Below are 23,310 nucleotides of genomic sequence, written 5' to 3'. Positions count from 1 at the left end.
ACAGCGTGCGCCACACAATGAATAAATACACAAAATAATAAAAATTCACTCCAGCCACCCAAAAGTGAGTAAATTCACAGCAAGTGGATACACAGCATGACAATAAAGGCTCACTCCAGCCCCACCGAGTCCATCCTTTAAGGTTACTGCCATGGACAAGGCCCAAGCACCGTTCCAGGAGCTCAGGGAACAAACAAAAGGCAGCCCAGGATGCCCATCGGGTTCTGGTTCGTTTATTGAGTACATGACAGGTCAGACAGACAGTGTAAAATCACATGGAGTAGTTGGACTTTTAAAAAATTACAATAAATTACTGAATAATTAGTAAAAGCGGTTTTACTCATGGCTGCTCTCCGGATACAGGACAGAGGAGGCAGGAAAATAAGAAATACGTACGAACTGTGAATACACAGAGAGAACGTCACGAGGGGGGATTAACACTGAGTAGCACACCGAGTAGTGTTAAATGGGAACATCCAACCACACGCGTCCTTCCCAGCCTTTACATTCCCAATGCCAGCCAGAAGCTGTAGCAAATCTTGCCCTCAGTGCCGGGTTTGCTCTCGCTGAGCACCAGCATCTCTCGCTCTGGCCCTTCGAGGCAGATGCTTGTGCACTGAGATGAATTCAGCTGTACAGACAGCATCAATTCTCCTTCCTCGGAGCGGATGCCCTGCTACCAGAAGGCTAACTCTTAGTTTCTTCTGGGCTTTGCCGATTTAGAGAGCAGTCGCTCAGTCTCCCAGTTATTTAATCTCCTTAACTGGAAAGAGATCTAGTCTATTCAGGTTTCCCATAATGGGCTGATGGCAGAGCACCACACTGCTTTGCCTTCTTCCTCTTCAGGTGTAAAAGCCCTCTGATGTGCAGCAGTTTCTACGAGCACGTCCGTGGTCAGACACTTTGTACACAAGATGTTCAGAAGGGACACACTCAGCAGCTGCAGGTGGCACAGCGCTCCTGCAAACCTTCCTACCCCCAGCATTTGCAAGGGCTGACTGATCACAGTATTCTTAGGAGTCTTTCTGAAAATTGGACCCATGGTTAGTTAGCAAAAAACGAAAAAAAAAAAAAGAGACTCAGCAAGAAAATGAATATTTTCCGCTCCAACAGGGAAAGTCCAGCAGACCAGCGTGCCACAGATCTGCAATGTTGAGACTGATTCACTGACTTGTATGTCAGGAACATACTCCCTCCTCCTTACAACTGTCAAGGGCCCATTGATTGATTTAATATTACTTCTGCACTCAAGTCGAGGAGCTTGTGGTTTCCCAGAGAAACTAAAAACAATTGGCTTTCAACGAATTAGAAGAGCAAAAGCTAGAAAACCAAGTTTATCTGAAAACCGTCTCCTGAATGCTGAATGAGAAAAAAGTTATCATATCCTATGAAAGTGCCAAATCACATCTGAAAGAAACCAGCAGATCTGAGAATGTGTGTTTAGATCTTAGGGTGCTGGGAGCAGTGGGGGCACATCTGCATTATAGCTGCTGGGTCACAGAACAGCACTGAAGAACTTACAAGACTATTTAATTATAGGTCAGGGTCCTATAGCACTTGAGGACACTGCATGAGCTCTCAGACTGCAGCCAGATGTGAACATGGTTTCAAGCCAGGCTGCATCTGCTGTGCAAGTTACCCAGGAACCTACAGCAAACAAGGGCAGGCAAGGAGCAGTTACTGTCTGAAATAAAACGTCATTAAAATAAAAGACGGCAAAAGGCAGACATGCATAATTTACGGTGGTAATTCTGTACGTCAGGGGCTATTAGGTTCTAATGGCTCTTGAGAATGTAAATCTAATTCTGCCAGCCCAAGTAGCCAAAAAAGCACCTACAGAAAGCAGTCACTGTCTGAAGCCCCTTATCGATCAGAATCTATCGTAATTGTGTAGTTACTGGTCTCTGATTAAAGAACAACAATAACAGAAAAAAAAAACAAAAACAAAATATCAAACCATCCTGCCATCTGCCACATTATCTCCCCGTTTCATTTCCCAAAGACAATTACTGCTTTGAGTTCACCCTGACACAGAGGAAAGTTCATAGTCACTGGATGAACTGAACTGCCTCTCCACCTTCTTCTGTTCTTTGATCTTTTGCAGAATGTTGACCTTTTTCTCAAAGTAGTTTACGAGGGCTGTCTCAGTCAGCATGGAAGCTAAGATCTGCTCAAAGGAGATTGACCAGTCAGTGTCGATGGTACTGCCGTACCTGGCAGCTGCACTGCCACCTTCACAACCAACCAGGACCGTGTCATCTGCAATGTCTTCACACTGCAGGGAGCCTGTGCTGACCATGGAGTAGGAAGACATGGACATATCATCTTTGGTTTCATCATCTGATAGCAGCTGCAAAGGAGAGCCTTGTCCTTCCCCTGACCCATCTCCCAGTGTTTGGTTCTCCTGCTGGGTTTTTTCAGGCTGAGGATCTCCGCAGGTTTTGTCCTCGTGGTCAGCTTGGGGTTGCTGCTCCACTGCCGAATTCTGACTCTGTTCAGATGTTGGTGACTCCTCTTCACTCACAGGATCTTGGGTACTGTTTGTTTTGCAGTCCTCAGACTTCCTTACAGGTCTGCTGGAGAACTTCTTCCCAACCTCCCCAATTCGCAGAAGGAGACTGGCTACCGTGGCAATTGCATGGTACAGCTCTTGTTCTACGGGGTCCTCACTGAACATGTTGTAAAGGGTTTTGCATAACTCTATGAATTGTTCCTTTCAGAGACAAAGACCAAAAATCATACTTAAGGCTGCAAAAAGTTGACAGTGGTTGATGAAACAACAGACACCATCTTGCCTGACTCTTCATTTATTTGCCTCCCCATCAAGTAGTGACTTTTACTGATTCAGAACAGTCCAAACACAGGCAAACTCCTCTCTCTGCTCTAGAGGCTAAATTGAGACACAGCTAGGAATTTAATACTGGCAGTGTTTTTGCTGCCAGATGAACAGAATACTGACATGCTCACACCTGAGAAAACCTAAGCTTTACTTCTGCCCTGTTTCTCTTTTGTGGTCAGCTTCTACACATTTCCCAACTGGTATAAAAAGCACCCATAAAGGAAATTAGAGACAGAAAAGGTGGCACTAGTCATCAGACTCTCTTGTAACCACATTCTTTGCTCTCTCCTAAGCAACTTTAACTTCAGGCAATGCAAAAACAAAAAGCCAAACAAGTTTGTATGAGTGGTGGCGTATCCAAAACATAGTGCTCTAGAGGGAAAACAAAGATTGCAGGTCTTACAGGAAAAAATGATCCGGGAGGCACAGAATCAAACACGTTTGTCAGGTGGAAACAAAGCAGCTTGATAGCCAGCAACATGTCCACTGAGGAATTAAACGCAACTGTTTAGAACTAGAGGCTTCTAAAGCTCACCAGACCAGAAGAGCAAGGCAATCTACTGGCAATGACTGAGCATGCTGGCAAAATAGCTGCTACATATTGCTGAATTCTCTGATAAGCTGTCAGTCATCTAACTGGAAACCTTCAGGTTCAATTCTTACCTGGCTCATTTTAGGGAGATCTTTAATAGTTTCTTTTTTGGACTCTTTTTCTTTGGCCCACATTCTTAGGTAGTATCTGTAGTCCTGTGGACTGGTACCTTTCTCCTCTGCAAGACAAGACCAAGGCACTACTGCCAGGTGGTTAATGGTTTCAGACAAAGAGAACCCCATCTCAGCAAAAAACACATTGGAAGCAAGTTTTATTGACAGCTCAGGAAAGCATCTCTCAGGAAAGCTGCATTGTTTTCTGCTGGTTTATCTGATAAAATTCAGTAGAGCAGTAATCTTCACAATGACTTGTGCTGGAAGGGACCTTAAAGAGCCTCTAGTTCCAACCCCCTTGCCATGGGCAGGGATGCCACCCACTAGATCAGCCCACCTGTCCTTGAATGCTTCCAGGGATGGGGCATCCATAAGTTCTCTGGGCAACCGGGTCTAGTGTCTCACTACTCTCTAAGTGAAGAATTTCCTCCAAACATTTATAATCTGTATCTCCCCTCTTTTAGTTTAAAACTGTTCCCCTTTGTCCTATCACAACCTGCCCATGTAAAAAGTCACTCTCCATCTTTTCTATAAACCCCGTGTAAGTACTAAAAGGCTGCAGTAAGATCTCCCTGGAGTATTCTCTTCTCCAGGCTGAACATCCCCAGCTCTCTCAGCCTTTTTTCATAGGAGAGGTGCTCCAGCCTCTAATCATCATTGTGACCTTCCTCTGGGCCCACTTTAACAGGTCCAGGTCCACATCCTTCTTGCTTTGGGGGCCCCAAATCTAGATGCAGCACTCCAGGAAGGGCCTCAACAAGGGCAGAGTAGAGGGGGACAATCACCTCCCTCAACCTGCTGGCCACACCTCTATTGATGCAGCCCAGGATACACTTGGCCTTCTGGGCTGCAATCTTAACACTCCTGCATTAGCCTGATTTCTAATAAATTAACTCTATTAGTTGATAACTAACCAAATGTGATTTTCAAATGTTATGATCTTGGTAGGCTAAAAAGTCAGAGCAGTAAGGCAGGAGGGCTACTTTGTAGCTCACATCCCACTTTGTCACTGTCCATGCGGGTCACTTTGAAAGGTCTTCATGATACAGCGAAGGACAATTAAGTTGGTAATATGAAAGAAACAAGATTGGAATGTCTTTATGATGAAATTACCTTTTTCTTGACCATTGTCATTTCTCCTTCCTTTGTCTTCTGGGGTTTCTAAAAATAACAAAATTATTAAAAAGTCATTAATATCTGTTTTTCAACAACACAACACATGAAGACTATAAGACAACTCATATCCAAATTAAAATCATGTATGAATATATTTAACAGAAGCTAGATCACACACTCCCACGGGACAGAAGCATGAGGGTGTTGGGATAAACTGGAAAAAAAGAAGCCACACTGAAAAAGAGGGTGAAACAGCTGAGGGAGATGACAGAACTCTAAAAGAAAGGGTGAAACAGACATAAAAGGCTCCTAAGCAATGGCATGGCTTAAAGACAAAAGTTCCGTTATCCAAAGCAAGATAACAAATGGAAAAAAACTAATCCACTACTGAGTACATAGGGTAAGTGACTAATGTCTACACTGTCCATTACTCATGGGCTGAGCAGACATTTTGGCAGTAATTTGCAGAGTCTAATTTTATGAATTTCACTTCTGGTTCCTTATATCGTCACTAGACTACACAGGAAATCTAGTCTGAGCTCAGACTTATTCAGTTAGCCATCTAGCACCAAACAGTGCAACTACCCCTTTTATTTAACTCTTTTTTTTTTTTTTGGAGCATTACTCTTTTTTGGTAAACATAAAGCACAAACAACATACTTTGTCCATACTTAAGATGGACAAAACCTATTTTGGCGAAGGTTGAAACACAATAGGTAGAATATATTGAAGTGTGTTCAATTACTTATAATACTTTATTCACAGCAGGAATGTCATGAGAGAGGAGCAGCAGCAACTTCAGAGCATTTAAAATAGCATGTTGGTGCTGGCAGAAAATATCAGCATTACAGCCATGCTCAACGTGTGCACATAATCCATGGACTGACCTTGAGACTCACAGGGCAGGCAGAAATCCAGCTCTGACACAAAAGGAGATACTGGAGCAGAAGAAAGAGGGGTTGAGGGGACAATATCCCAGATAAAACAGAAGAAAAGGCCACACAGAGACAAACACAGAGAAAGAAACAAAAACAAGAAGAGAGACAATGAGACTCGCATGAAAAACCCAAATCAGGGTGAGAGACAGGAACTGGTAAAAGCACACCGCTCCTTCTCAGCTGTCTCTGTGCTTCAGAGCGTGCTGTGTCCTGCATGAAATGGGTGCTCAGCAGTTGAAGCTCCGAACTTCTTTCCCATCATGCAATAATAGCAGCCAACTCAAAACCACTGGCAATCTTAACATGTTGCCCACCATGAGACCATGCCTTGCAAAAATCACCATTCACAGCACATGGATTTGTGCTGCAACTCCTACCTAAACTGAGGTGTACAGGCACAAAGTGTTGCATTACCTTCTGTTGTAACATCCTCTGTGAAATAACTCGTGGCCTCCAAAGCAGACTCCGTCTCCTCTGGATTCAGAGCTGTACTCACAGAGAAAGAAATGTTAAGATCTCTAAGGTAACTGAACAGTGGCATTATCCATTTCATCAGCAAAACTCATGAGGCATCCCTTTTCTATTGCATGTCAGAACAGACCATGCTCACTAGTAGCAGTATATGGAAGCAATCACTCACCAGGAGGCAGATGAAGTTTGTAAAGTATTTTGAGTTTATCTGTGAGGTCACCATGGTACATCCCACCTGCAAGTAAAAAAATAAATCAGAAGAGTAAGAAAAACAGCAGTTAGGATAAAGAATCACCCTCTGCACACAAGCTCAAAACAGAATGAGTTCTAATGCAATGAGGAAATGCTAAGCTGAATAAAGCTCTCTGCAGAAGCAGCAAAGAAATATCCCCAGCAAAGCTTCATCTTGTAGGTTTACCACATATTGTTTCCCAAAATGGGAGACTGTCTAGCAGGAAAAAGGCATCTTTTGTTCTGCCTGAAACATGTTGTAAGACTGTCAACCCTCCCTTCATGATAGTGCAAACATCACCATCTCTTTATTTTTTTAGTTCTCTGGAAGACGACAGAAAATGTTTTTTTGTAATATTCCAAGATCTCCAGAAATACCACTTACTCATCCCTGTAACAAACTCCTTGAAGTTAATGAGAGAATCCCTGTTCTCATCCAGAAGCCGGAACAAGCGTCCTGCCAGCACAGGTGTATGGGCACCACAGGACCAGGGTGTCAAACTGATGAACAGCTCTTTGAACTGCTCCATGTCTATGCGATACTGCTCCAGGTAGGGCAAACTCTGATCTCGGCGGGCAGCTGCAGCACGGTTGTTTCCCCAGTAGCAACTCATCAGATACTTTGCCTTTGGAGGGAAAGGGTTGATAGGTCAGATTATTTTATACTACAACAATCCATGGGAGTGGAGACTTTCTTATAGCTCAAGAATAGCACCAAGTAAGCAGAGACGAGATATGTCAGACACACTGTTTATCTCAACCATTATTACTAGCATTATTTCACTACAAAATAGTATGATGTGAAGGAAGAGACAGGGATTTCACAAAACCATACGGAACAAATTTAAGTGAAAAATACAAAAAAGATTATTTCAGGTTTGAATGAAATGAAAGTCAGTATTTACCGCAAAGGGAAAATGCAGATTTTACAACTAGGACTCTGAGTCTATAGCAGAGTGGAACTGAATTTGCAGTGACTTTGGTAAATGAAGTTTGATTTTTTTTTTTTTATTTTTTTTAACAATACATACACTGGCAAACAGAGGCACAGCACTTACAGAGCAACTCTATGGCAAACCTGAGAATAAAAACTGAGGTATAAGTCAATCCTAGCTCCGTAAGTGCTGTGTGACATTCCTTTCTCTTGACTGTGTTCTCTGAATAAGCGTTATTCAAATACTGTGAACTTGGTTTGACCATCTTTGCCCCCCAAGAATCATTTCGTAATAGAGCCGGTCTCAGTTGCACCACATGTAACAGAACCCCACATCTGCTTCTGACAAGTTGGATCAAGAATAAAAACAGAATCACTACTTCCTTTTTTACTTATTTTGACATTTGTTCTGTGTCAGAACACACCCCTCCTCACTCTATAGCTTCTATAGGTTCTTACCTTGAACACTACATACAGCTCTTCTAGTTCTTCAATAGAGAAACCAATGTCACTAGACACAGCTCGGACCTACAGTTAGGGAAAAAACAGAGTGAGTTATTTATTTCAAAGCTAGACAAATTAAATATGACTCAGTGAAAAATCTGTGTAACAAAGAAGAGAAGAAAACAATTAAAATGAGATATGGCACAAGAGAGGAGAGAAAACATAACCATTCCAATACCTTCCATTGCTATGGATTACAGGTCAAGAAGACAGTTTCTGGTCAAGCAGAAACCACTGACATTTTAAGCAGCTAGTAAAAACTCACTGATTACTTCCTGTCTCTGCAGCACTGAGAACCCTGTGTTGCCCCTCCCTCTTGTTTCTATCTTCAGATATTTGACTTAGATGCACAGAAAAACAACAGCAAAAGAAACAGATGGACAAGGTTCCCCACCTGGAGCGTGGGAGATAGTTGCAATAGATGTCAATACTCATTTCTGGCCATTAACCCTTCTGTAAAATTCCCCAACATGCTAGCATACCCTCTAAATAGGAGAAAAATACTTATCTGCTATCTATTTTTCTCAAAGATTACAGGCAAGTAGGAAAACAGACAGTGTTAGGCATTGGAGACTATTATGAGGCCTATAAGTGGTTTTTATCTCCCTCCATGCCAAGTATCTAATTTGATCATGCCCAATCACTTTAAACCATTTTATTAGATTAACTAGACCTATGTGAACAAGAAAACTGAAAATCCATTATTCCAGCCAGTAAATCCATTTCTCACATTAAGTGCCATTCTTTAAGTGACTTAAAACCAGGTTTGCTACGGAGCAAACTTTCTTGATTCTTAAAGCAAAACGCATTGCATTAATATGCCATTTGGTAGCTCATTTAATCTGGGAGTCACATACCACACTCTTCTTGGCTGTATCCTCTAGGGACTGGATCACCTTCAGCCTTTGTTTAAAACGCATTTGTTCAATATCATCTGCCTTCAAATTGCTAAATTTCTACAAAAGAAAAAAAAAAAGCGGACCAGGTCAGCATCATCTCCTTAAGAACAAATAATCCCTGTTGAATTACATGATCTTTAACAAGTGCAGTGTACCCTCAGAGATTATCTAGAAGCCCCAGAAACCTTTTACCAGCAGCAAAAAGGTGAGAAAAAACTGTGAAAATGAACTGGGATGCTTCCATGTTTCTGCAGCATACCTCATGATTTTTGACAGTCTCCCCTGGTGCTGGAGAGACTCTTTGGAATCCACAATAGTCAAAAATGTTAGGCTCTACTTATACCAAACAAAAATATTAGTGGCTTGAGCATGCGCTCCTTGGGCACCTCGAGCTACGAACACTTCAAATTCCGTCTGTATAAAACTGGATTTTAGGGGAGAAAAATCACTTAGGCAAAAACTAAGCCAGAACCTGACCTCATAGGATGTTTTGATGAGGTCAAAGATGTCAATTTCAAGTGGTGGGTCATCTCCACTCGTCAATAAGGCGTGCAAGTGGGGAATAGGGGGTGAGATGCTCTGTCTGTTAACTACATTGTCCAAATACCTGTGGAGAAAACAAACAAACAGATCCAAGACTCCAGGATTAGTGTCAAAGAAAAGCAGTAATATCCTAAATGCATCAGCCCTAACTCCTTTGTATTATTAATGGAAACACATAGGAAAATTTATTTTTTCCCAGCTAACCCACAATGCTATCCTCAACATCTCATTCAGACAGCTGATGTTCACTCTACTTTGGGGATATCTGTTCTTTTCAAAAGCAGGTTCCCAGCAGTAAGCTGAAGATCTTACTGCAAATAGGACAGATTCACATTTCAAACAAGAAATTCTTTTATTTACTACACTTGCGAAATATCTGCTTGATCAAGTTTTCTGTTACAAGAAGGCCATTCTTGCCAGGACTTGTTCTTAATAGTGGATTAGAATTCTTTTGTGAATTTTGGATAAGCAACCCTGTGGATTTCAAATTCAAACTGAGAAACAGGAATGTAGTATGCCACCAAACAAACAGCTCTGCAAATATGGGATTCCTCAGCTCATACTTCAGCTGAAAATTTGTTTCAGCTGTTGCAGAAAGCAACAGCAAACATCTCTGGTGCTCAAGTTTCACCCTAGACAAATTTCTATGACCTGCTATGTAATGGAATTCATGGGAACTATAAAAGACTCTCTCTTATAAGGTACAAAGGAATGATGACTAAAAAGGGTACCACCACCATTCAGTTATAAGTAAGAACAAGTAATGGTACCTGCCCAGAATAGTCATGGCTTCACCTTCATCACAGCACTGTAATAACTTCTCCATGTTGGCATCAAGTATGGCCAACGACACCTGCAAGATAAACTTGATGCCCTCGTAGAAAAAACAGTCAACAATGACCACAGCACTCTCAAAGGGCATGACACTGAGAAAGAGCGTGAGAAACCAAGAAAGGGATATGGTGGAAATCACTCCCAGCTCCTGCATCTTTTCTGACAGCTGTGGAAGATACTCTCGTGTAAGTTCTTCAAAGATGCCTTGGTCCACCAATGCACCTGGGAAAAGAGACAAGAACAATGCCAGAACTCGAATTTGTGAGGTCATGGTACTATAACCAAGTTAATCAATTATTAAACAAAACATTATGAGTTCACTTTGATTTCCTATCAGCTTCTTAATATCAGAACTAAAAGTAACACATTTGTTTAGATTTGTTACCCTGTTCCCAATAAACATAACACATATAGATGGAGATTATTCTCGACTCCATCTTCCTTGTTTAGCTTGGTAGCCCATAGCATCTCTTCCTATGCCTCCACCACACACCTGCAACTTTAAAGGGAAGAGGCTCGTGCTTCATTTTTAAAACCCATCACGTTTAACTAATTCTGAAGAAACAAAATATTCCTGAGAGATTCTGACAAAACTGTAGCTGAAAATCCAGGATCCAGCATGATATTGGCAAAGACTCACCCACTACTCTTGTGTTGTAGTAATCTGGCAACATCCGCTCACATAAAGCCACTAGGAGCCAGAAAGCTTCTTCCTCATTGCAGTATAACAACAGCACTGATGTAACAATGTTCATTGCCTATTTGTTGGCAGCATTAAACACAGGCAGAGAGAGAGAGAGAGAGAGAGAGAGAGAGAGAAACATGAAGACGTTCATGAAAATTCTGTCATTACAGATCAGCTAAACTTAAAGAGCATGATTACAGCAAAGCAGTCTTGTGGGAGTGAGAGTCAGATTTATTTCCAGCTTTTACTGGTATCTGAGTCACTAGGTGACCTTGAGACAATTAACCTTCCTGTTTCAGTTCCTCTGCGAGGCAGCAGATAATGTAACTACTTTTTGTCAAGCACTTTTGTTAATAAACACGACCATATATGATTTTCAAAGTTTTCAGAAAAAGCTTTGATCGTAACAGAACAATGTAACAAGAACCTCTCATGGCACAGAAATACACAAAACAAATCTGAATTTCTACTGAGCTGTTTGCGAAACAGCAACTGGCTTCATTTGTGATATATTGCTCATGTGCATCACTATTCGCTTGATTTCATTGCTTATTTCAAGGAAACCAGGAGATGCTTTTCTTGAAGTAAGGAGAGCTCTAGCACAAAAACTACTGAAAGAATGTGTCACCACACATAACGGATATGTGCAAAGTCTATATAAATGCTGTATACAAAGGATAATTAAGAGATCCATGCAACATCACCACTTCTTTCCATCACATGCACAGCAAGAAGGAAAAGCTTGAAACTGAACCAAGAAAAGATCCAATACAGTCATGGTAACCATGCAGGGGCTGATAAGTCTGAGACTTCTTTCTTACCTGACAGTACCCAATTGTTGGATTTCTGAATGCATAAGCTGTTAAGACTCTCCGGAGGGCAGCAATTCCCAACTCATTCTGGAAGGCAGGATGTTCTGGCATAGAACGGTGCAGATCTCTCTCAATTTCTTCTGTAGCAAGATTGTACTTTCCCATTGACTTTTCCACAAGATCTCCATAGTAACCAGGATGAGTGACCATCTCGTTCCAAGCCCCTGTAATGACAAATAAATACTGCATCACTTCTTGTGCTTCAAAATATAGGCTCTATGCCCACAGCATCAGAGAAGAGGCATCCAGGAAGCACTACACAAACTCAGCAACTACAAATAGACATGAAAGTAAGTATAGAAACAAATTCATTGTCAAAGCATCAGGTTAGAGTGTAAGTCCCAACACTGAAATTCAGACAAAATTGACCAAAGAGCTACTACACTCATAAATAAAGTCATATTAGTAATGCAATCGCTGCATTTTTGTCCAAGACAACCATGAAGTATAATTCAGGTGGAGTTAACTTCTGATTTATCTCTTCTGAAATGAGCTGTGATTTATACCTTTTCCCTTGAGATGTGCAGAACACTTTTTTTCTGCTAGCTGCCAAAGTATCCCTCACAACCTCCTACCTGAGAAAAGTAGCCACAGCTCTCCACGAAGATTCTCTGGGATTCCTTTCTGCACCAGCTCCCTAGTCTTGGCAGTGCGATACATACACATCCCTCTCCCATATTCAAAGAAATGAATGTTCCAAGACTCTTCCTTCATCTTCTCCTTTGCCTGCACAGGAACAAACAAAGCCATTTTAGGAGATCAAAGCATTTTTATATTTGCATAACAGGTGATTTCTGGGTACTCAGGCCTACACTTCATGAAAGAAATGCACTGTGACACCTAAAGATTTTCTTCTTCCTGCTGAATAAAAGGGTGTATGCTAATCTATACTGTTCTGAATCAGTTCTGACCTGCTTTAAGTCATCTCCACAACAGAAACATGGGCTTAGCAATGATATTACACCTTGCAAATCTCTACATAAATGCAAGAACCTTGGTCTAAGATGACTGTCTAGGAAACCAAAATACCAGTTCTCTACTGCTTTGATCTGAAGAAAAGCAGTTCTTCACAGATACTAATTTGTATCCCAAAAGCACAGTAACACAAGTTTCTCAGCCTCTACTCATGTATCTCAGTACTGATACAGTAAGCTGATGGTTAGGTTACATCTATGCAGCACTACCATGGTGACAGTGATACTGCAGAGGTGACAGAAGCTAGGGAGAAAATGCATTTATAGTCTCAGAGCAGGACAGGAAATCTGCCACCTACTATACACTATTTATAGTTAATTGATTTAAGTTAAAATATCATTTACCCCTTTGGGTCCCAAGAGCTCCTCAGAATTTCTTCTGAAAAGTTTGAGCAGTCCCTGGGAGGCTGTTGGCACTTCCCCTGCGCAGAAGTTGACAGGTCGATTGTTGAGAGCAGAAGGGGGGCTAACTGCAAGTGGGCTGCTGGAAGGCAACTCTGGAACTTCCTGGAAAATGCAAATATTTACTTTGATAAAAAACATAACGTATTTCTACTGCTGTAAAGTTAAGTCATACATAACATATCTGCCAGACTGGAGACAGAGGTGGTAGAGAAGAGGTGGCTACAGTTCTGGCTTTTCCTTTAAATCGTCCTTCAAGAACTATCCCTGTGTCCGCCTGAAAGGTGCAAAAATGCTCCTCCCACCTATTTCCTTAGTACCTCGCATCCAGGATCACCCATATTCCACTTCCATTCCCTGTCACTGCCGCATGGTTTCTTGGATGGTGTTCTTTGCAAGAAGTCAGAGATTCTCTGTACCAAGAAATCTCGGTCCCTCAGATTGGCAAAGAAGAAGGTCATTTTACTTTTAGTGCTGATGGACAGAGGGCTGGGCAAGACACTGGAACTATCAGCCTTCTCAACTATTGTCACCTAGAAGACAAAGACAAGGGCAGAAGACATTTGGATCTAGCAGATTCTCCATTATCTGCAAAGCATGACACAAAAGCTAGAAGCAGACAAAAAGATAACAAAAGGCTGTAGTAATACACAACTGAGAAATCCCCACCTCCCTGAGAGGAATGATGAGATGACAAGCCTCCTCTGCCTTGCTGGCAAAACAGATGTAATTGTTGGAAACAAACATCTGGCCAGGAATGTGCATCTTGTTGAATGGTGTCCACAAGGTACAGTCTGTATGTCCATCCAGGCACTCATCCTTGGGCAGCCGAAAAGTGGCACGGTAGCATTCATTTTTGGCTCGAGCATCAAGGTCTCTGGGGAAAAGTAGAGAGTAGTCCCTAGAGTTTTTTTTCTCCTTTGAAAAACCCACACAAACACTAGCGTAAGTGTTCGTTACAATAACAAACTCCAGCCTGTGCTGTGAATTCTTACTATTCATTTCTCTAACTGAGATGCTACCCCTTATCTGACTCCTCTTTCAGCCTTCAGACATGCTTCACTGACAAGGTATGTCCTGCAATACAAGACAAAATAGGCAAGCACATCTCAGAACACAAATCTGAAATACCGAAATGTTATATCAGATTCAGAAACTGTTAAGAACAGTCCCCAGTGGAAGGATTTTTTGCAACATACATATTTATTTATTTTTATAATTTTTGAACTTCAGGCCAAGGGGCCAGTTTCATTTTCTTCTTTCACACTTTCTTTTTTAAATATGATTTTTAGTAGTTTGAAGTTGAAAATTCCTTCTGAGAGCCCCTAGTCTGTACCTTCATGCATGAGAAAGACATGAGGGTTTATGTGAATTCAATACCAATTAGGGATGGAAAAAAACAACAGGCAGAGGGCTAATGACTGAAATAACTGAAGCGTTGCCTAGAGTGAGAAAAACCCAGGGGCACCTGAGAACTACACAGTAATGCTGATTTATTATTACAATCCCCTTTCCTCTGTCTTCTCACTGCTGGAAACACACACCTTTTTAGTGCAGAGATGTTCTTAAGAGGCTTCCTGGGCTTTGGGAGGGACTTGTCCTGTAGGAAGCTCTCATTATCCAGTAGCTGCCGCATAGCAATGTTAGCCAACTGCTCCATCAACTTGAAGGTCTCATTGATGTTAAGAAACATGGAAAAATAAAGTTCGCTGTCCCTTGTGCTCACTTTAATGCACTCAGGGAACAGCAGGGTAGCATTTTTTTCTAGCTGGGTTACATCCACCCATTGAATCACCAGTGTCACTAGGAAAAAAAAAAGTTAAAAAAGCTACTATTACAATTTGAGACGAAACAGAAATCAGAAATGAAGCTCAAGCAGCGAGAAAGCTCTCCATGCAGCAGTATTTTTTTCCTCTAACATGTGCACATTCCTTTTCTTTATTCTTTTCTGGGTTCTCAAAAAATACTTGGAAATATTCTTTGGGAATAGCTGGACTAGAAATAATGCAGCTCCAAAGGACTCTTCTATTCATTAAATGCTTTCAATTACAATTACTCATGTTTTAATTCTTTCTTTCTAGCAAGTTAACTTCGTACTCAGGGGTTTAAGTTTTGTTATTACTGGGTGGTTCTCAAACAAAACTCACTAAAGTCAAAAAATTGCTTGGTTCTCTAATTCAGTGGAAGTAAAAGCCTAGGTGCACAACCTGGCAGTTTAAACTTCACTGAAGTGTCTACGAGTGCAAGGATGGATCTACAAGTTGAGCCAGAGCTCAAAGGATTCCTAAAGAGAAAAAAAAAACAAACACCATTCAGCTTTAAAAAAAAAAAAAAAAAAAAAAAAAAAGTCCCCATGAAAGATCACCCACATCAAAAAGATAATGGGAAATAGCAGAAAAAAAATAGTAAGTTTATAACTCACCCTCTTTGCCCAGCAGGAAGGAATAGAAACAGAGGTGATTGACAGTGAGGTACAGCCAACCCTGCCGGGGAACACGCCCCTTCCAATAGCTGCAGGAATAGTAATTGACCAACTTCTCCACCTCTGGCATCCCAAACTGCTTCCGCATCTTCAGTTCAGCCTCCTTGAATTTACCTGGATCCTCTTCGCTCTGGGGCTGCTGATTCTTGTTCTCTTCAGCAATAATTCCCTGAAGGACATGGGAGGAGAGACACAGAGATAAGAGATGTCTGCTGACAGACAGAATATACAGTTAAAGGTCACAGCAGCAATCCGGAAGACAGAAAGAAGAAACACAACACAGCAGTTAACATTTCTCCTGTCAAGTTAGAGAAACAGTAAAGACATGTAGAAGGAGCAGTCAGATAGCCTGGGAGTCTACGAGCTGATCTGCTCCTGAACACACGCAGCTAGGGTTCACGTTTAACATTTGACTGCGTTTCTCACAGCTGGTCTGGTAACACTGTGAACACCCTGCAGGAGAACCGGTCTGCTTTCACTTGCAAACACGCATTTTCAACAGGAAGATCATCATCTGTCAGGAAGCACTGAACTCTGCAAGCCGTCAGATCTTGACCAGCCAGAAGGAAAAACAAATTACCACAATCTCTCTCGCACACAGACACACAGCAACTACAGAGAAACCTGACAAGAGTACTAGAAAAGCCTCAGACTGCTTCTGTTCAATAAAAAAAAAACCGCACGTTATGTTTTTACTCTGCAGAATCTGTGTGCTGGTCATCTGAAGAGTGTTAACTGCACAACAAGCAGAGACACCTGTCTGAACACCCATGCAAGTTAGGGTTCAGTTCCTTTACATCCTAGATGGCTTCAAGACCATCATGGGAACACAAATGCATTGCTTACGAACCAGAATTCTCTCCCCCATATTTGTTCCTAGATCAACTTTAGTTCAACACTGTCAAAGGTTCACAAGAATTATAATAAGTGATTAGATTTTAATTAGTTACCCTAGGTAGGCTGCTCCTTGACATCTACTGCCCATAACCTCCCCCCCCAACATTTGTCCAGTGTTGTGGATGTAATGTCATGCTGACAACACTGTATGCATTTCATGACAATTTCAAATGTATGTCTGAAGCTCTGCAATGGAGCTCTTGCTTCCTCCCTTCCAAGGGTAAAAAGCTCTTCATACTACCTCCCTATTCATTATCAGGATCTAGAAGTCCTTCAGGGAAACATGTCCCTTACATGTATCTTGCCCTTGACAAAGGTGGTGATATCTTCTTCATTATCAAAGATGGATAGAGTCTGCAGTAAGTTATTCTCCAGCCATTCCCAGTGCTTTGTGATCTCTTTACGAGATGATCCTAGTTGAAGGGGTGAAATATGAAGGGAAGAGCAAAGAAAAAAAATAAATTAGAACAAGCTCTTTTTTTTCTCCAAGTTTATAGCAGTGAATTAATAATTACCAAACAGTGATCAAACATCAAACACATCAATTGTATACATGTTGAGGATATTATATACACACCATTATGTGTCTAATGAAATGTCTCAGTTGCCACCGAGGATAATAAGCACACTACCAACACATCATCCTATTTGCAATTACACAGCAAATAGTGTTTTTTTCCCCAGACAAAAAGCATTGTTACGCTCCAGACAAGAAGTACTCTTAATTCCTAATTGTCTAGAATAAAAATAATGAACTTTCAGAAGAAACTTGAAATTTCAGAACAATCACACTTTTTACACCTCCAAAGGGGTTTCATTTTTCATGGGCAGCACAGAACATACAATTACAAAACAAAAAGCAACCAAAGTATTCAAATGCTACGTTCTTTGCTTTCCTAAAGGAAAAAAAAAGGTCTCAGCAAAACTTGTATCAAACAGTTAGTTGTCTTTAACCACATAGCCCACAAGGTTCACAGAGGACAAGCTTCAATGTCTAACCAGTTTAATGAACTCTTCTATAAAAAGTTGCTTTCATTAACATTTTGTTCCCTTAATTGTTTCAGAGATTTATGTTTAGTAAAAGATTTCTTCACCTCTATCAACGGCTATTACTCTATTCTCTTATGCAGAAATAAAGAAATAAAATAGCAATTCAATTTTTTAAGATAAGAAACAACATTAAATGCAGACAAAATTTGCAAGTCAAAGACACTTGTAAGTTTCTCATTGCCAAATTCCCGTAGATTCATCTTTTGAAGTTTCAAACAAAAGCAATGGGATATGTAAAAATGTTAACAGCATGCCTCCCACTACTCAAATTCTCTGCTAGAACATTAAACCCCTCAATGTGGTTAATGATGGAAATGAAGAAAACAGCAGGAAACAAACAGTCCCCTAAAGCTACTGCTCTACCTGACTTTCTTATCTAAGAGGCTGCTTCAGCAAAGAAACAATATTTGTGTATTTGTAGTTGGATACCCGGCCACAAAACCAAACCCCAGCTAATCTGTGGTTTCATAAGCAAAAATAACTCCAAAACCTGAAACCAAAAACTAGAAGCAAATAAGCTGCCTTGTCTCAGAGGACTGCAGGACTATGAGTTTGAGTTTCTGTGTACAGGTCAATGAATTAGACAACAAATACAGTTTCTTCTGCTTTTGTGTATAAGTTTACTTGATGTTTATTCAAGCCATTTGACGTTGTTTTTGAAGCATAACTAATTTTGAATAATACTAAATGGCTAATTTTAAGAGCGCAGAATTATCAATTACAGGATGCTTTGGTCATCAAAGGAAAAAACAAACACACCAACAGTCAAGTAGTAATGGTGGGGGAATAAATCCCATCTAGTTGTTTCATGACCTGCATCTCTCACCACCTGAGAGCAAACAAATTGCTAAAAGACAGGTCTCAATAATTGAGGTCCTTCTATGAACAACATTAGAATAACATACACAAAATGACTAAAATTCTGCAATTCCTACAAAGAGTTCTAAGAACAAAGTGCTGAAGGCTGAAGCTGCATGCATAACCAGAACGTTGCCCACTAGTATTTACACATGACAAACCGTACATTAAAGATGGACATTTTTCAGCTAGAGAACCATGTAAATTTTATAACTTTAAGTGAATGCCAGTACTCTTCTTTTGACAGTAACATGAATATATTCATATGATTAAAAATAGTACTTTGGATTAGTATAATGTTTTTATTCTAGTATAATAATTTATCAAATTCCATACAGTTGCTACATAGCCCATCTCATTCTACCATGTTGTATTACTTCAAAGTAACTGAAATATTGAGAATATCAGCTAATGCACTACTGAAATTGTACAAAAACACGCTCACTGAGTGTCAAGGTACTACAGAATGATTTGCACCACGTGTGGCTAATACATTTTCTGTTTTTTTTGTTTGTTTGTTTGTTTGTTTGTTTTTTCCTATTCAGTTTCTGTTCTGTCATCTTATTTTCCTGTTTTCTTCTCTGCCTCCTCCTTCGTCAAAAGTGAAACTGATTTTTTTTGTGGAACGCAGCAATTTCTAAGGCTCTCTCCTGCAGAATTTAAGCAGCTCTGCAAGGGAGAATGTTTTGTTGGTTGCCTGGGGACAAGATGGGAACAGGGAAAACAAGGTTTCAACATCTGCAGGCTTAGCAAGTAATTACTTCATGCTCAGATTTTACTTCTGAACCACAAAGTGAGAAGTGAAGATGCTTATTGTAAACAAAGCCACTCTAACAAATATGTCTTAAGATATTTTCTTTTCAGCAACCAGTAGGACTTAAAGCCTTAAGCAGAGTTCACTACTGGATACCAGAAGGTTGCACCACAATATTCCAACGCAGCAGTTACATCTATCAAGTAAAAGAGGCCAAGAATTCTTGCTGCTTTAAAAAGATATATTAATATATTTTACAGATATACTATAGCTATACATCTATTACAGGCCAGAAATAGCAGAAGAAGAAAAAAAAAAAAAGGATCAAAACACTAAGAAGATTTCCACAAGAGTGTTTGGCACTTTGAATGACCTTACACGTTCCCATCTTGTACTGTGTTCCTGGTAAGCAGGTTCTGGCACAGCACTCATTATCCCACAGCAATCTTTGTCATCACAGCTTTATTTTCTGAGCAATCCTCTATGACCCTACAAACCAGTATCTTGGAAGATACAAATTTCATAACATCTGCAGAAGTGGAAGCTTTTACAGAGCCTTATGTTCACAACCTATAGTTTAAACAATGCCAAGAAGTTTTGCCATTTCTGGCATCACCCACTGCCCCACCAAAATTTCCTGAGCAGTCACAGAATACTCCTGTGTGGGTAACTGATCACCTGAAGAATACAGAGAAGAGAATAACATGAATCCAGCCTCTGACAAGAGTCACATCGATACGTACCACACGCTACTGCCCAATACACTTGAGAGTCCTGAGTCTGGTGCAGAATACGGTACGGGGCAACTCTGGCACTGGAATCCAAAACCACATCTAACGTTCCCACAAGGAGACCTAGGAAGCAAACACAGAAATTAAAACAATGCAATACCAAACCAAAGAATTGGGTTAAGCAAAAATACATCATTGACACTACAGAAAAGTACCAGTGTTCCTATTATGCACCCTGTGATGGTTCTTGATCAAGAAAACAAAGACATAAATCCAGTCACTGAAAGCAAATTACCTATGAGCCACCAAAGGTAATCCCACTGTTAATGGCTGAAGTTTAGATGGCAATTAAATATCTACTAAACCTCATTATGATCCTCTGCCTTCCTAGGAGAGTTTTATAATGAAATTAAATGCATTTTTTCCATGGGGTCCGGACAAATAGGAGAGACGGTTAAAGTGGGACATCTTCAGATTAACTTTGTCTCAAAAATACTTTTTGAAAAACAGAGCTTTGTCCTCAGTACAGGCAATAATCTCATAAGCCTCTAAGATCTTTCATCACTGAATCCAAACGATTGCCACAAGAATATGAAGTCTCCAGAAATTCCAAGCTTCTGCTACTACCTGATTTTTAAGCCAGTAAACTACAACACGAAAGAGTTTTCAATACAGTATCTTTCAGCATCACCTATGTAAACAGAAGGCAAGGTCCATTCCAAAATGGAATCAAATAGTTCTAGAAAACTGGTACTCCCAGGTTTCAGTGACATTCCTGTAAGTACCTCAGTTAAATATAGAATGCAGCTAGAGAACCAAAATTTGGTAATTCAGAAGTTATTTTTTTAATATGGTAAATGAAAAGGCAGGCATTTTCAGCACTAAATGCTGACCGCCAGTAGACTTTGTAAAGCAAATCCATTCATTTCAATTAAATCAATTTGCTAGTTAAATCAAATATTTAAGATACTTTGCTTTATTCATTCTATATAATGTACTATGAGTACCTTTAGCATAAATTAATTTTGCAACATCTTCATTATTTCATTTTCTAATCTTAGAACAGGGAGAGGGAGCACAGTTGCTCCCCTGGTCTGCTATTCAGGAGTCCCAGGCCCAATTCCCTGCCATCCTCCCTATGCTTTGGGTGAGCCTGAGCAAATTGTACTCGTCTGTATCTTTCACTATCTGTGAAACTTGCTTCCTCCTCCCTTTTATCTCTCCCTCAGCTACCCAAAAGCAAGCAACAGATTAGGGACATAGCACTGAGCCTACTTCAAGAGAAGCACCACAGATAACACGATCAGCCAGAGAACAGCCACATGGAGTTTCATAATCCTTAAAACAAATGCATATGCACCCAATACAACAGGATCTGTTCTGGCTCCAGGTATCCTGTGTATAGTTGTTGGCAGAATATGGATTAAAAACTCATTTTGTATACTTTCTATAACAACACTCAATGTGTCATATATATTGACACGTGTGCCAGTAACAAAACATGGAGACAAGAACTCGAGTACAACTATGATTTAAACAACTTGTTAGCTTGGCTGAATATCTGCATTCTAACTCCCAGATGTTAACTTGCAGCTGTCCAGCTCTGCGAGGAGGTCATGTGGCTTCCAGCACACAGGGGCTCTGGAGAAGACTCTCACTGGGCTGAGCTTGCTCAAGAAGTAAACTGGCTCAAAGCTTCAGGCACTTAAGAAAAGATCAGTCTAAATGTTTAATCGTCCAGAACAGCGCCAAGGGTGACTTCTCCTTGTGAAGAGACTGGGAAATTCCAGAACACATTTATATACTCACACACAAAATTACACAAACCGCGTTACATAAGAGAGTAGTTCAAAACCATTTTAATTATTGTGAAAAAGATGAAATACGCTAAAGATGTTTATCACTTGTGTCATTTCTGTAGTTTGTATTTTTTTGTATTTGGTCCACAGGGCCAACCACATGAGGCTGGTTGTGCGTAACTCAACCAAAGTAAAAGGCACCTTTTTCACCTTTTTATTATTTACATAACAGTGCGGGCATTCTGCATGTACATGGGGTGTTTGAGGGAATTCTGTTGTCGTTCACACCGTGCCTTGGTCACAGTTACATTCGTTTAACGGTCCCCGTCAGCAGCCAGGGATACCAGGCAGCCGCACACACACACAATTACCGCTCAGCTGCATGACTTCACCTCCGTCCACGCACAGCACCGTGACTGTCCCCAAAATGTGTAGGAGCACCACAGGAATACCTGTGAGTACCACAGCGATACCCACCAGTACCACAGCGATACCCACCAGTACCACAGCGATACCCACCAGTACCACAGCCAGATCTGCGAGTATCACAGCAACGCTCGTGACAAACCACACCTTGCTCTCCCCCACCTAAACCTTTTTTTTTTTTTTTTTTTGGGGGGGGGGGTATGAAGCACACCCCAAAGACCCGAGGCCACCTGAGTGACCCAAAAACCCCTTATCCCAACCCAATTTTTCCCGGGCCAAGCGGGGAGGCCCGGGACCGCCCGGGGGTGTCCCGGAGAAGGCCGGAGCCCCTCACGCCGCCCACCCCGGATCCTCCACACCCCCCGCGCCCCTCTCGTCCCCTCAGCACCCCCCGGGCCGTGCCTGCCCCCGGCCCAACGGCGCCTCACCCGTGAGGCCGCCCCCTTTGCCGTGTCCCCGCCGGCGCTGGAGCAAGAAGAAGGGGTTGGCCCGCTCCGTCACCCACAGCGCGCCGGCCAGCAGCACCTCCTCGGGCCCCAGCCACATGGCGGCGGCTCGGCCCGGCCCGGTTCGGCTCCCTTGGGCCCGGCCCGGCCCGGCCGGAGCGCTGAGGGGGTTGGTGCAGGGGGAGCGGCCGGGCCGCTCCGCGCCGCCCGGTCACGGGGCCGCGCCCGCCGCCATCGCGCCCCCTGGCGGCCCGGGCCCCTCACGGCAGCGGGGCGGTGCCGTGCGGCCGCCGTGGCGCCGCGGCTCGCTCCGCAGGCTCCTCAGCGGGGAGGTCGCGGGTTCGAATCCCGCTCGCGGGTGCTGCGCGGTGGGGTTTAGCTGCTTGATTTGCAGCCGCTCCGCTGCCCCTTCTTGGCACTTCAGCGGGTGCAGGGAGCTGTGTGCTGCACAAAGCACGGCCCTCGCCGCCGTGGCGTAGGGAACTGGGGAGATCTTTGCCAGGATGGCTGTAATTTGCCGTGCTAATGCTTACATACTGACACTGGGCAGGTGAAAAATCTCCCCCTGCAGCCCTGTGGGATCCATTGACATTAACTAACGGGTTATTTAAATGCTCTCTCCCGTTGTACACGCTAATTTATTGGTGCACAGCTCCACGGGCTGCTCTGCGGGGCTGCGGCCTGCTCCCCAAATGGCGGCTCCCCCACTGCGGCCCCGGCCCTGGAACAGGCTCCAGCTCTGCCGGCGGTTCCACCGCTGCTTTGGGGAGAAGTGAGGACATTTACCCTTTTCCTGAGCACCTCTGGTGGCTCAGGCTCGACCCTGCACCTCCTCCCGGCCGCTGGCTTCATTTTGATCCTTTCCTTTGGCAGATCTGGAGCCCATTGTGGCTGGCACTCAAGCCCGCGGTGGGTCCCTG

The 23,310-nt window shown here is 42.2% G+C and overlaps 1 protein-coding gene across 4 annotated transcripts; it reads right to left on the bottom strand.

The window, feature by feature from the left end:
• Positions 1-217: 217 nt before the first annotated feature.
• Positions 218-22,587, bottom strand: TBC1D9B (TBC1 domain family member 9B). Of its 4 annotated transcripts, none has more exons than XM_082771829.1 (22): positions 22,373-22,587; positions 19,732-19,842; positions 16,621-16,739; positions 15,370-15,598; positions 14,492-14,750; positions 13,617-13,824; positions 13,268-13,480; positions 12,891-13,052; positions 12,147-12,297; positions 11,521-11,735; positions 10,655-10,772; positions 9,951-10,236; positions 9,115-9,244; positions 8,596-8,694; positions 7,694-7,762; positions 6,686-6,926; positions 6,239-6,304; positions 6,013-6,084; positions 5,548-5,598; positions 4,658-4,705; positions 3,503-3,630; positions 218-2,713 (listed from the first exon to the last, which is right to left on the bottom strand). In XM_082771829.1, exons 1-22 carry the CDS (start codon positions 22,488-22,490, stop codon positions 2,021-2,023), a joined length of 3,786 nt encoding a protein of 1,261 aa, XP_082627955.1. In that variant the 5' UTR covers positions 22,491-22,587; the 3' UTR covers positions 218-2,020. The 4 variants fall into 4 exon arrangements, with proteins under 4 accessions (XP_082627955.1, XP_082627956.1, XP_082627957.1 ...); XM_082771830.1 differs by having other exon boundaries at positions 3,503-3,609; XM_082771831.1 differs by lacking the exon at positions 5,548-5,598.
• Between the last annotated feature and the right edge of the window lie 723 nt (positions 22,588-23,310).

Source organism: Aythya marila (genome assembly GCF_965140915.1).
Source record: "Aythya marila genome assembly, chromosome: 14".
NCBI lineage: Eukaryota > Metazoa > Chordata > Aves > Anseriformes > Anatidae > Aythya > Aythya marila.
This window is presented reverse-complemented; position numbering and strand designations above follow the sequence as displayed.